Source organism: Triturus cristatus, chromosome 2_1, assembly GCF_964204655.1.
Source record: "Triturus cristatus chromosome 2_1, aTriCri1.1, whole genome shotgun sequence".
NCBI lineage: Eukaryota > Metazoa > Chordata > Amphibia > Caudata > Salamandridae > Triturus > Triturus cristatus.
This window is the reverse complement of record NC_140581.1, coordinates 807,649,769-807,664,752: the sequence shown is the minus strand read 5'-3', so window position 1 is coordinate 807,664,752 and position 14,984 is coordinate 807,649,769. Positions and strand designations below refer to the sequence as shown.

At 42.5% G+C, this 14,984-nt stretch overlaps 1 protein-coding gene across 2 annotated transcripts in view; it reads right to left on the bottom strand.

Moving 5' to 3' along the window:
- Nucleotides 1-14,984, bottom strand: part of CNTNAP4 (contactin associated protein family member 4) — a 1,754,782-nt gene that overhangs the window by 1,255,443 nt on the left and 484,355 nt on the right. For both annotated transcript variants that reach the window (XM_085632834.1, XM_085632836.1), the window contains exon 3: nt 4,617-4,810. In XM_085632834.1, the coding sequence (XP_085488960.1) occupies nt 4,617-4,810 (194 nt within the window). The remainder of the gene's footprint in view (nt 1-4,616; nt 4,811-14,984) is intronic.

Genomic DNA, 14,984 nt, shown 5'->3' with positions numbered 1-14,984 from the left:
CTCCCTCCTGTAGCCCAGCAATCAGCAAGCAGCAGGCCAAAACAGCAAAGCAGTTAGCAAAGGGTCAGTTCATCCTGTAGCACAGCTCCTCTTCCTCTTGGCACAGTCTCCTTAGGACCCCAAAGTGAACTTGTGAGAGGGGGTAATACACCCAATACGTATACCCAAATGTATCCTTAACGTGGAGGTAACTACAAAGCAAAGCCTTTGTGGTGCACAGGTCTCCTTTCAATCCAGTACTGTCTGCCAGACTATCTGTGTGGGGGGGGGGGTAAATCAGTGTTTTGTGTGAGGCTAGGCCACTACCTATTCAGGTGTATGTGCCAGCTCCTCCCCTCCCTCTTGCCCAGAAAGACCCATCAGTATGCAGATGGATGCAGATGCAGCTGAGTGTCCTGGAGCTGTCTAGAGGGAAATCACAAGGTGTAGCTGTCACTCCATCTCAGACATGTATTGGAGACAGGCTGTAAGGCCCACAAGAGAGCTAAGAGCACAGAAATGTCCACTTTCTAAAAGTGGAATTTCTAGATTAGCAATAATAGATCCAATTTTACCACTAAAGAGGATCTGTCATTACCAATCCAATGATATAAAACATAAAGCAACTCCTCTGCAATACACTTAAAAAGGACATTTAAGAAATTCCCAATGTTAACCCATAAGTAGAGCAGGCCTCACAGTAGTGGAGACAAACAAAAAGGTACATGTCCTACCTCTTACCCTGCCCTAAGGGCTACCTACCTTTGGAGTGACTGATATGTAGGCTTGGCAGGTAGTTGGAAAAGCAAAGTTGAGGTATCAGTAAGCAGTGCGCACAAGCCCTGGAGTGTGCCTGAGACAGGTTTGAAAGGCTACTTCTGTGGGTGGCACAATCAGTGCTGCAGGCCCACTAGTAGCATTTGGCTCAAAGGTCCTTGGTTTAGGGTATACCACTTTACTAGGGATTTATAAGTGAACCAAATGTACCAATCATGGATAAACCAATTGTCACAACATTTTAGATAAGAGCAAATGCCCTTTAGCAATGGTCAGCAGTGGTCAGAGTCCTCAAGCTTGCAAAAACTAAGTAAAAAACATGAGGTTAGAAAGTAAAAAGTCAGGAGAAAAGATGCAAGGTCTAACATACATGTTAATGGCATGTTATATCTACTTTTTCTAAAGATCTTGACCAACATCAAGGATCTTTATCGACTGAGACTTTTCAAGCTACTACTAGCGAGTAGGATTCCATTGGCTGAGTCCTCTACTTTGAGGCACTGGAGGCTATTAATTTTGGAGCAACATAAATGGAACTGCTAACAGTAATATTAGTCTATCTACTAACAAGAAAGAACATGTTTTAGGTGGTATTTGAAAGCTGGGAGCTAAAGAGAGGTATGTGAAAGTGATGCCCATTTCTTTAGTCTTAATTTTCTTAGCTGTGGAGACTGATAACTGCAGTGTAATCTTGGAGCTCACTGGGAAGGCACGATAGGCTCACTATTCAGAACAACTTTGAATTGTATTACCAATTTCTATTAATTCAGGTCTTCATGATACCAAACAATACTTAATCAAAGGCTGCACTTTCAATAAAGTCACACAAAATCTTGTGGGTTCAAAAATCCTTTAGACGGCACTGAGAGAGAAAGCATCAGAGGTAGAGATAGGCAGAGAAGAAAATGAGGGGTTAAGATAGGCAAATAGGTAATATAGAGAGAAGGTTAACCTTTTTAGAAGGCTCATTGGAAGGTGGGCTCTGGGCAATTGCTCACTTTGCCCATGTCTTAAATCGTCTCTGTGTGCCTGCCTCCTAAAGTCAAAGCTACAAGAGAAGGATATTATTGCTTAGGGGGACACAAACCTGGTGCTTTATGGTATCAAAAGCTTGAAGCATAGATAGCGCATTACCCCATCTTCTTCACTTCCATATTCTCCATGAATTGGGATGCTATCAGTACCAGTACTTATTACTTTGTCAGGTCCTGAGTGCTAGAACAAGTGAAGAAGAAGAGTCCCATAAATTCCCAGACAGTGCTCTAAGATCAGAAACATAAGGGGGTGATTTACTCAGTTATAACTCAAGAGAGCACACAAAGTTTCTGCACTGTGCTCTGTTAGACGTAGAGAGTAGGGCTTTGCCATATTTACTATGATATGGTGCTGATGCTCTGTTGCCCAGCCCGGTGCTCTTTCAGGTTGCCTAGCACCATAGTACAGTGCAATAAATATGTATGTGATGTCTAGAATGAAGTTTGTGCTGGGAGGGTATCATTCAAATGCAAAATATTGTGCTTAGACTTACTTTTGAGCAATCCCTACATTGTATGTGTTGCTGTAAGTTGCAACACACATGCAATGATTAAAAAGTTAGAAGAAATAGAAATGTTTCCCCTTGTTAGCGCCTGCCTCAAAACGGTGTATTTTGTTTATGCAATGGCCTGTCATTTTTGCAAAATCCATGGGTGATAGCATGGGTATCCCTACGTACCACCAATGGGAAGCCCCTTTGATGTAAAGTAATGCAAAGTAGTTCCTGGTGCTATTTGAATCACTTTAACAACTACTTTCTGGCACAAAAATGATTGTGCTGGAAAAAACATACTTTGTCAACAATTTATATCAGTTTGCATCACGTTCTATGACTTTCCATTTGTGCAAAAAGTTGATAAATCAGCCCCAAAGCATTAGTCTTTCACAAACAGTCTCTCCTTAAAATGGACCCCACAACTCAACTACTCACAACACAAAATGCATCAAATAGATAAGCCTTTCCATTAAAGCGGTGTTTCATTGTCAGACACTGTGCCTATTGATTTTAGAAAAGATTTTAGTTCAAGGCAAGACTACAACACATTATATATTTTTCTCTTCCTATGTGGTGTGATTGTTCACCTATGTGCCACAAAAACATTACTTACAAGTAATCACTGAGCAGATGCAATAATTAGCAGCCAACAATCGATAGGTTATCTGAAGTCTTTCTCAAGTGCCATAAACGTACTTCTTAAATTAAACTAGGTCGACAGTAGTCAACCCCACCCGTGTGCAGACACCATTTCTGAAATGGCTGCATTTGTGCCTTTCGTATAATTTGCCTTCTCTATATGTTAACACACCAGTTGATTCTTAATTATGATTACATGAGGTTTAAATAATTATTTGTTACAATCTAAGAAATACCCTTTTCGGTGCAATGTAGCCACATACATTAAAACATTAGGATGTTTAGAAGATTCCTATCTACATTGGAGTGGTGTTGTAGAAAACGTGTAATAATTTACTTGGCATAAGCTGCAGCCATTTTGGCTGTGGTGTCCATTTCCATTCCTTCTTAATTCTCCCGTCCTGTGCTGCTCGTCTTTTTCTGCCCATGCTATCTATTTTTGTTGACTTTCTGACTCGGCTAAAAGCAATGTACGTGCTGAGAGTTTGTAGCTGCCAGTACACCTGCTAACTGTCAATCATTTACTGCTGCCATAAGCACTCCTGCTCCCCCACCTATTTGCTGACCAAGTGGTTATTCATCTGCCTTTGTTTGCTGAAAACTATTTCCAAAACTTGTTCTCCCTATTTCTGTTCACATGCTTATTGAGCAGAACACCTGTATAAAAGACCTGTGTTCTGTGACTTCAGTGTACTACCTCCTCCAGCACTTAAGAGTGCTGTGTGGGCGAGGTCTCCACTCATGAGTGATTTAATAAACTTGTTATTTATTCCTACTCCAGTGCTGATCTCTACTTTCTTGATTTTTGAACCCATGGACAAAAGGGTGACCCCGCACCAGTGTACTTCTAAAAAGGTATATTCCAAAATGTAGAGGGCAAAATTTGACTATACTACTTCCATGAGGAATTGTAAATATGTGTGTGTGTCTACAAATATTGACAGGCAGATGGAAGGATGGATAGAAAATGCTTAAAGCAATAACTGGGTACTCCCATAAAAGATATTAAAAAAAGGTCAGTCACTGATTCTCATAATAACCCCTTTTTTATATGTATCCCAAATAATGACCTTTGTGTGACAATAGATAAAAGTCTCCTAAGCACAGATACAAAGAAACCAACTACTCAGGAGTTGAACTCATTAAAAAGACTGCTACTTTATATAGTCCCTTTTATTAAAGATCTTTTTTTAGACATGGTGGTATATTCCATACAGTTTTTTTGTTTAGAAATGAAATAGCATTGATCCTATATTATGAGTGTAATGTCTTTCAGGACATATCTGCTAGTCTTGCCTGATAGAAGATATCTCCTGGTGTATTAATTTGGTCCTTGAATTGGCACATACAGATTATATGATGAAACGTAAACTGGCAACAGAAGCAATGGCCTGATCAATTCTTAAATACAATATAGCTCAACTGCTCAAGCAGTGTTTGTGTAACGCTAGATGTTCTAGGACACAGAGAGGAATTCCACCAATTAAAAACTGTTCTGTCCTAAGCATGATTTTCTAGATTCAAACTTTAAAAGTCAATATTTTCACGAATTGTGGTAATTAGCAGGCCAATTCCTAATGATACAAATGTCAGTGTTAAGCTGTATAAGATGGTGTCAACATTTTAAATTTACAAAAACTTCTGCATTGAACCTTCTAACACACTCTAGCTCATTCAGTGTATCACTTACCCATATGTTTTCTTCTTGACGATACTGCTTCCAATTCCTTCCAGTGTCACTAAACATTAAGAGGTAGCTTGTCACCCAGTCTGAACTTCCATATCTCCCTTGTGTGGCAATGGCTGTGATTTCAGTCCTTTCTCCCAGATCAATTTGGAGCCATTGATACCTATTTGAAAATAGGGGAGACCACCCTCCAGCTTCTGTAGATGAAAGACAGAAGAAACAGGCACTCAGAATGCATTACAATGTTCATTCAATTACAACAAATGGGTATAAGCAGTTGGAAGCTAAGGGGCAGAGTCGATGCCAATTACACTCAACCCTGTATTTCTTTTGGAGGGAATGAGTTGAGTGACTGAGGGATAGGTTATAAATTACAGTGCTTTAAAATCCTAGTTAGCAACTACTACATTACTTCATCAAATACCATGACTGATTTCATGGTTTCTCTCAACATCTATGTATTATAGTTATATAACATTCAATTCAAGTAATATGCAAGTCTTTTCAAGCAAACTATCACAAAATTCACATTTCAAAAATTTTAATATGACATGAATACAAGAAAAATGCACTAAATTATTCAATTAGTTGTGTGTTTGCTTTACATTTGAGTAGTCAACTAAGAGGGGGCAGGAAAATAAAATCTCATATTAAAATGCACAACTGCTGTCGGCCCACCATATTCCATCCAAGCTGAGACAAGCTGTAGGTGACCAGAGTTTGTAATCTAGATATTAGAAGTTTGTGTGTGGATGTTATGATTTTTCCTAAACCATAGGGTTTTCTGATGTAAAATGTACAAAACTGTACTTTGTTTTATATATGAACATATATATATATGTGTGTCTGTGTGTGTATATATGTGTATATAAATATGTATAATATAAATATATATTTTTTCGCTAAAAAACAAATTTTACAGGGATGTTGTAGTTGGGCTCAGATTTCACTCATACTAAAACCACTGAAATGTGGCAGTTATAGTTACCTGAGCTAACTATAACTTACGCCCCACAATGCACTGCTTATGACCTCACATATTACATCACTCATGACATGGTCAGTGACTTCATTGATGACATCTCACATTACAAAAAGGCCTGGCCTCAGGGGATGGGGCCTACATAGCAAACATCTGCCAGGGAAGAAGGGCTAGGCAGCCCCCTCTCCCAATAAATGATAAACAATACACAAAAAAAGCTTCAACGAAACAAAGCAGAATTGCTTTTCAGCAAGTGGAGCTGCATGTTAGCAGCTCCCTTGCCAAAAAGCAATGCTGTCTCTCGCAGGAGGCGGGAATCTGGCAGGGACCGTGGGGGCATTGGGGCTCCCCCACGGTCCCCAAGTTGAGGGCCGGCCCCGGGGATGGGGCCCCTGGTCCAGAAGTGGCCCAGGGGAGGAGGGCCACTCAGCCACCCTCCCCTTTAATTATTATTATTTTTTTTCTTAAATGAAAGTCCGGCCATGCGGCCTCCCTCTAAGATTTATTTATAAAAAAAGAAGGCTGGCCATGCCCCGGGGGATGGGGTCCTCGGGGCCGAAATTGGCCTCAGGAGGGCAGGCGTGCGGCCCCCCTTCTGTTTTTTTTTAAATGTGCAGGCCCTGGTGGATGGGGTCCTCAGGGCCCAAAACAGATTGAAAGAAGGAGGGGCACACAGCCCCCCTTCTAACAAAAAAAAAACGTATCTTGCTTGAGGCCCCGCCCCCCTCCCTGCACCACTCTGAAAAACACCCCCTGGTGGTTCTAAGTTGGGGAATTAAGTCCCCTTAAATACTGAGGGTCCCTGAGGGCCAACTAACCCACCAGGTACCTCCATAAGCGCCACACAGCTAGATTGCAGAGAGGTGGTTTGAGGCTATGCCCCTTTTAGCACCACTCTGCAAACACTCCTGTTGGTGCACTGCTGGTGGTGCAATGAGGTTCTCTTGTGTCCTCAGGACACAAGTGGACTTCATCCCCCAAGCAGCAGTGCACCAGGAGCCGCATTTGCAGAGTGGTATAAAAAAGTGGGCATGGCCTCCGAACACTCTCAGCAATCCTGCTGTGTGGGGCTTACTGGAGGTACCTGGTGGGCTAGTAGGCCCCCAGGGACCCTCATGAGAAAAGGGGGCTTCATCCCCCAACCAAGAGCGCCAGGAGGCACATTTGCAGCGTGGTAGAGAAAGGCGGCATGGCCTGTGTCTACCTCTCAGCAATCCCAGTGTGTGGGGCTTACTGGACGTAAGAGGTAGGCTAGTTGGCTCCTAAGAAACCCCAGCAGTGAAGGGGACTCAAATCCCCATTAAAGAGTGCACCAGGGAGCGCGTTTGCAGAGTGGTGGGCAAAGGGGGCATGGCCTGTTATGAAAACTTAGCAATCCTGCTGTGTGGGACTTACTGGAGGTAATAGGAGGGGTAGTTGGCCCCCAACAATGTCCGTGGGAGCCAACTACCCCTCTTGTTACCTCCAGTACATCCAACAGAGTAGGATTGCTAAGACGTCTTCGGAGGCCATGCCCCCTTTCTCCACCACTCTGAAAACGCACCTCCTGGCAGACTACAGGATGGGGGATGAAGTCCACTTTACTCCTGAGGGAGTTTGGGGGCCAAGGAGCCCTCCTGGTACCTCCTGTAAGTCATACGCATTGGATTTCCTGTGGGCTGGTCGGAGGCCCAGCACCCTTTCTCTACCACTCTGCAAACGTGACTACTAGTTAAAGAAGCATTTTTCTGCACCTCTGACTTAGAGGTAGTTTTAATCCAACTGCCCTATTATGTACTAGGGCCTTTCATCCCAATCATAGAGGTACCCCAACCCATAGTGTACCCTTGTGAATGTAGGGGTTTTCACTGTATTCTAAGTGTCTTTTAGCATAGCACTGGCTCTAGGCCTGGTTAGTCAGAGTCAGTTACCACCAGTACTAGGCCTGGGCGAAGCACTACGCTACGCTCGCGTAGTTTGCGAAGTTCGCGCTACTTCGCACTACGCGAACTGCACGTAGCACAGTGCGAACACGCGTAGCGTAGTGTTGCGTAGTGCTGCGGTCATTTTTTGCTTGCTCGCGGTCCTCAAGCGACCGCGAGCAAGCAAAATGACATCCTGGCGAGACTTTTTCCTTGTTCGCGATCGCGAGCATGGAAAATAAACCTCCCGGCGAGATTCCCAACGCGAGGAGGTCAGGTTTCTCATTGCGAGGGGTCGCGTATGCTCGCGACCGCTCGCGATGAGAAACTACCAGTTCGCGTTGAGAAAGCTGCCGCTCGAGTAAAAATCTACTCGAGCAGCAGAAAACTACAGCTCGCACTGTGCAAGATGCCATTTTCAATGATTGCACAGTGCCGGTTGCTTGTCCGCACTGTGCAATCATTGAAAACAACATCTTGCACAGTGCGAACATGTTACTACGCAGTTCGCGAAGTGCTACGCGTAGCTCGCGTAGTGCGAACTTCACTTTGCGTAGCTTCGCGAAGTGCTACTTCGCGAACTACGCCCACCCTTAACCAGTACCCGTCAGCAATAAGTTGGGGGCACAGGATGACTTTGCAACAAGGCCTCTTTCTGCACCTCTGTTGGTTCTTTCTGCATATCTCTTGCTTGTTTCTGTACCTTTCTTTGTCTTTCTGGACTTCTGTTGCCTCTTTCTGCATTTCTATTGCTTCTTTCTGGGTCTTTCTTCCTCTTTCTCCACATATCCTACCTCTGCAGACATAGTTAGAAATTAGCATTTAAAAAACCTTAGATATTCACTGAAAAAAACCATAGGTTTTAGGGATGTTATAGTTAAAAATTAGCATTTTAAAAAACCACATAGGTTTCAGGGACATTATAGTTAGAAATTAGCATTTAAAAAACCTTTGAAATTCACTGAAAAAAATAAAGGTTTCAGAGACGTTATAGATCGAAATGACCATTTAAAAAACCTTTCAAATTTACTGAAAAAACCATAGGTTTCAGGGACGTTATAGTTAGTTGGACATTTCACTTGTACAAAACCAGAGAAATTCGGCTGTTATAGTTTCTTGAGCTAACTATAACTCACACCCTTGCAATGCTGATGACATCACATATTACATCATTCATGACATGGTCAGTGACATCACTGATAACATCTCGAATGACATCACTGATGATAACATCATCCAGTGACTTTGTGTTTCTGTAAAGTATAAATATGTTTTATTACCTACTGGCGGTCGCCAGTAGGTAGTTATAGTTAGGACCCCTTTTCCATAGGAAAACCTCAACATTCTATTTTGAATAACTTTGGCGCCGGTCGATGAATCCTCGCGAATTTCTCAAAATAGGTGGGGCGCTACGCTCCGCTCCTACCCTGAAAGTCTCGGGGGGATCCGTCAAGCGGGGGCTGAGATAAAAGGGGGGTCCCAAAACGCGTTTTCCCCATGCATTTTTCCATAGGACCTTTAGAACGAGCTACAGCCCGAACGGCTGAACAGAATTACTCGAAATTTGGCAGAGAGGTAGTCCCTAGGTCAAGGAAGTGCCTTTTGTAGGTTTGGTGTAAATCTGTTCAGTAGATTCTGAGAAAATAGCCTTTAAATCAATATATATATCTGAGCCCGCTTACGGTACGCTTACCGTACGCTTACCGTAAGCGTACGGTAGCGTGCGCGAGCGCGATTCTGATTGGCTCTTAGATCTTAGTAAACATTCGAATCGGCCGAAACCAGGAAGCGGCGGCCGCCATTTTGTGTATTTCACTCAGAAAAAAAAGAGTGAAAACAAGAAAAGGGGGCAATGAGGAGAGTTACAGACCCCCTTACATTTGTGAGGGGGTCAAAGAAGGACTGTAAAGTACAAAGAAAACATTTATTGATTTTAAAAAAAATCACGGGGTACGCGTACGGTAAGCTTACGGTAAGCGTACGGTAGAAAAAAAAAAAAAAAAAAAATGAAAATCAGATTTAAGTGTTTAGATATTAGGGGGCTCTAAAAAGAGCCGTTGTGTTTATGAAATGATTTTTTAGTGGTACCTACAAGTAAGTACCGATGCAGAGTCTAAGGTTCAAGAGGAAGACTCTGTTCCCTTCATCATTGAAGTGCACACCATCTCCTCTATAAATGTCTTGCATGTCATAACGCAAGTTGTTGTGGTAAATGGCACCCATACCATAGTCACGGAGGAAAGCAGAAACAGATTTGTTGACGTGCTTTCTTGCTTTGTCATCGCACCGCGTGCCCACCGTGCGTGCACGGCACTAACTGCGTAAAGTGGGCGCGCGGTGCGCGAAGCGCACCGCGTGCTCACTGTGCGCGCACAGTGCGCGAAGCGCACCGTGCGCGCACGGAACGAACTGCATTAAGTGGGCGCGCACGCCACGAATGGCGTAAAGTAACTTAGCATTTAAAAAACCGTACAAATTCACTGAAAAAACCATAGGTTTCACACACGTTATAGTTAGGAATTAGCATTTAAAAAACCTTGCAAATTCACTGAAAAAACCATAGGTTTCACACATGTTATAGTTAGCGGAAATTTTACTGATAAAAAACCAATGAAATTCCCCCGTTATAGTTAGTGCAGGCAACTATAACTCACGCGACCGCAATCTTCTGCTGATGACATATGTGTCTTTATGAAAAAAAAATATTTGTAATATATGTATAGCTAAAAATGTATGGAAGAAGACATGGGCAAATAAGTGTCTAAATACAGTATTAGCATCAGCAGAGGATTGCGGTCGCGTGAGTTATAGTTGCCTGCACTAACTATAACGGGGGAATTTCATTGGTTTTTTATCAGTAAAATTTCCGCTAACTATAACATGTGTGAAACCTATGGTTTTTTCAGTGAATATATATATATATCTATTCACTGAAAAAACCATAGGTTTCACACATGTTATAGTTAGCTGGACATTTTACTGATAAAAAACCAATGAAATTCCCCCGTTATAGTTAGTGCAGGCAACTATAACTCATGCGACCGCAATCCTCTGCTGATGCTAATACTGTATTTAGACAATTATTTGCCCATGTCTTCTTCCATTAAATTTTAGCTATACATATATTACAAATATTTTTTTTTCATAAAGACACATATGTCATCAGCAGAGGATTGCGGTCGCGTGAGTTATAGTTGCCTGCACTAACTATAACGGGGGAATTTCATTGGTTTTTTATCAGTAAAATGTCCAGCTAACTATAACATGTGTGAAACCTATGGTTTTTTCAGTGAATTTGCAAGGTTTTTTAAATGCTAATTCCTAACTATAACGTGTGTGAAACCTATGGTTTTTTCAGTGAATTTGTACGGTTTTTTAAATGCTAAGTTACTTTACGCCATTCGCGGCGTGCGCGCCCACTTAACGCAGTTCGTTCTGTGCGCGCACGGTGCGCTTCGCGCACCGCGCGCCCACTTTATGCAGTTAGTGCCATGCACGCACGGTGGGCACGCGGTGCGCTACGCGCACCGCGTGCCCACGTTACGCTGGATGGGCCATGTACGCACTATGCGCTTCGCGCACCGTGCGCACATGGAGGACATATTATGCGCTTCGTTGTGAAAGGAAATCTTTTAGATTACCATAAATGTTTGTATATATGCCATGCACAAATGGTGTCCTTCGGGCAACATTTGCACACGGGGTGAGGAAAGTTTGGGTATTATTTTTTTTTTTATTTAATTTTACCGTACACGTACAGTAAGCGTAATCGGCGATTTTTCAAAAAAATTTAAAATTGCTTTTTTGGCCTTGGTGGATCTTTTGGGGACACCTTCATGAAGGCTAGGTGGTCAGGAGTTGTCTAAACAGCCCCTTTACATGTTTTTTCCATTGTTATTCGTCCACCCCTCAGAGTGCGAGAGAGAAAATGGCGGACGCAGCTTCCTGGTTTCGACCGATTCGAATGTTTACTAAGATCTAACAGCCAATCAGAATCGCGCTCGCGCACGGCACCGTACGCGTACGGTAAGCTTACGGTAAGCGCACGGAGCGCTGCCACAGATATATATATTGATTTAAATGCAATTTTCTCAGGATCTACCAAACAGATTTACACCAAACCTACAAAAGGCACTTCCTTGACCTGTAGACTACCTGTCTGCCAAATTTCAAGTAACTCTGTTCAGCCGTTCGGGCTGTAGCTGTGTCTAAAGGTCCTATGGAAAAATGCATGGGAAAAACGCGTTTTGGGACCCCCCTTTTTTCTCAGCCCCCGCTTGACGAATCCCCCCGAGACTTTCAGGGTAGGAGCGGAGCGTAGCGCCCCACCTATTTTGAAAATTTCGCGAGGATTCGTCGACCTGCGCAAAAGTTATTCCAAATAGAATGTTGCGGTTTTCCTATGGAAAGAGGGTCCTAACTATAACTACCTACTGGCGACCGCCAGTAGGTAATATATACATACATATATTCACGTGATCAAGACTTTGTTAAGTTGAAACGCGTTGTGAATAAACACTCTTTCACCGCTTTTTCGTGGATTCTTTTGGCATTGAGAGCGCACAATACTTGAACTGTTGTGGAACATTAATTTCCGTCGTGCTCCGCCGGAGTGTGCGCCAACTCCCTTGGGTCCGAGCAAAACAGAAGGAGCAATTTGGATTTCATACATACATATATGTAAGCTCCTTTTGCCGTTCCCCCTCGATTGAGAGCACTCGAAAACAGACCAAGGTGGCAAGCCTTTTAATTCAGGGTATGAGCAAGACGTATTAGGCAGTTTCAATCAGACAGTCATGCACGCGATACGCCTGACGTGTTTCGAGGATCATCCCTCTTCTTCAAAGGCAGTCGCGTTTGTGAATACGTGCTCCGGTCTTGGTCCATAGAAGCCTATATACGCCCCCAGATGGGCGGGTCAGTTGGCCCAAGGCATCATGGTACTCAGAGTCCCGTAATTAAGCCATGTATGGTGCACTAATTTCTGTCCCAATAAAAAGACCATGGATGGGCCACTGTCCGCTGTATTAGCTCTCATCCCTATATATACACATATACACACACACATATATACACACATATACACACACACATATATATATATATATATATATATATATACATATATATTCACTGAAAAAACCATAGGTTTCAGGGGTGTTATAGTTAGCTGGGCTTTTCACTTGTACAAAACCATTGAAATTCCCCCGTTATAGTTAGTTCAGCTAACTATAACTCGCGCGCCCGCAATGCACTGCTGATGACGTCACATATTACATCACTCATGACATGGTCAGTGACATCACTCATGACATCACTGATGACATCTCAAATGACATCACTGATGACATCACTGATGACATCATCCAGTGAATGTGTGTTATTCTGAAAATTAAATATGTTTTATATATGTATATCTCAAGGTCGATGGAAGAATAAATGGGTATATAAGTGTCTAAATGGATGATTTGTTTTTGAAAAATTGATTGTGTAACTGACTGATTAAGTGTATCATAGTGAATACATGGCTTAGTGAGTAATGTTTAAATATGTAAATATCTGTATCAGTCTCTCACTTTGTGTATAAGTGGCTGCATGGGTTGGTGAGTAGCTACATGGGTGTCTTTATAGGTTATTAGTTGGTTTTTTGAGTATCAGTCTGAGTGTCTGCATGGTTCGGTGGGGGTATTACGTAGTGCATAGGTGCATGAATGAGTGACTCACTGTTTGTATGTGTTGAACACAGTATGTGTGCAGGACTGTATGGGTGGATGAGTGTGTGTATGGGTGTGTTAGTGAGTGAATGACTGTCTCATTAGTGTCTTTATGAGTAACTACATATGTTTTAAACTAGTATATGTGACTATTGGTGTATATATGTGAGTATATGTGAGAGTGAGAGATTGAAAGAGTTCCTGTATGAATAAGTATGTGTTTCTATAAGTGATTGTTTAAAAGACTAAGTATGTGTAAGTTTCCGTAGAAGTAAGTGTGGTGGTGTGTGTATAACTGTATATGCAAGTAAATGTATGTTTGATTCTTTATTAGCATGAGTGACTATGTGTGTGAGTAACTATGGATGAGTGGCATTGTGTAACAGGATGTATAGGTGTATGAGTACATATGATGAGTGAGTACATGTATGAGTGACTGTATTGGACTGTTGGTGAATGAGTGGATGTGTATGTGGATCTTAGAATTACTGAAGAGGTTGTTGTAACTGGTATTGGTATGTCCATTGTTTTGAAAATTTTAGTCTCTATTTTTGAATGTGTGTATCAAAGGTTATATTAGGGTGAGAGGAGGTCTGCCACTCTATCACAAGGATGATGTCATCAGTGATGTCATCAGTGATGTCATTTGAGATGTCATCAGTGATGTCATGAGTGATGTCACTGACCATGTCATGAGTGATGTAATATGTGACGTCATCAGCAGTGCATTGCGGGCGCGCGAGTTATAGTTAGCTGAACTAACTATAACGGGGGAATTTCAATGGTTTTGTACAAGTGAAAAGCCCAGCTAACTATAACACCCCTGAAACCTATGGTTTTTTCAGTGAATTTCTGAGGTTTTTTAAATGCTAATTCCTAACTATAACGTGCCTGAAACCTATGGTTTTTTCTGTTAATTTCAAAGGTTTTTTAAATGCTAATTTCTAACTATGCCTACAGAGATAGGACATGTGAAGAAAGAAGAAAAAATGCACAGAAAGAAACAAAAGAAGTGCAGAAAGAAGCAACAGAAGTCCTCAAATACGAAGATAAGTGCAGGAAGAAGGATAACGTGCAGAAAGAACAAAAAGAAGAGCAGATGTTGCAAAATCATCCTGTACCCTCAACTTTTTCAGACGGATACTGGTGGTAACTGAGTCTGACTAACCAGTCCTAGAGCCAGTGCTATGTTAAAAGACACTTAGAATACAGTGAAAACACCTACATACACTAGGGAACATTATGCGTTGGGGTCCCCCTGTGATTAGCCTTACCTCCTCTATAAGCCCCTAGTATATAATAGGGCATGGGGATTAAAACTACCTCTTAAAACAGGCCACAGGGCGTTTTTGCACACGTTAACTCAGGCCCCGTCCCCTCCTTTCACCATTGTGTAAACACGCCCTGTGTCCGTTTTTAGTTGGGAGATTAAGTTCATTTGAGTCCTGAGGGTCCCTAGGGTCCAACTAGCCCACTAGGTACCTCCAGTAAGTGCCACAGAGCTGCGTTGCAGAGAGGTGTAAAAAGTGGCACGGCCTGGACCACCTCTCTGCAATGCAGCTCAGTGGCGCTTACTGGAAGCACTTGGTGGGCTAGTTAGCCCCCAGGGGCCCTCAGTATTGAAGGGAAATTATATCCCCAATTTAAAACGTGCCATGGTGCGTGTTTGCACACGTCACCTCAGGCCCCGTCCCCTCCCTTCACCACTGTGTAAACGCGCCCTGTGGCTGTTCTAAGTTGAGAGATTAAGTCCCCTTGAATCCTAAGGGTCCCT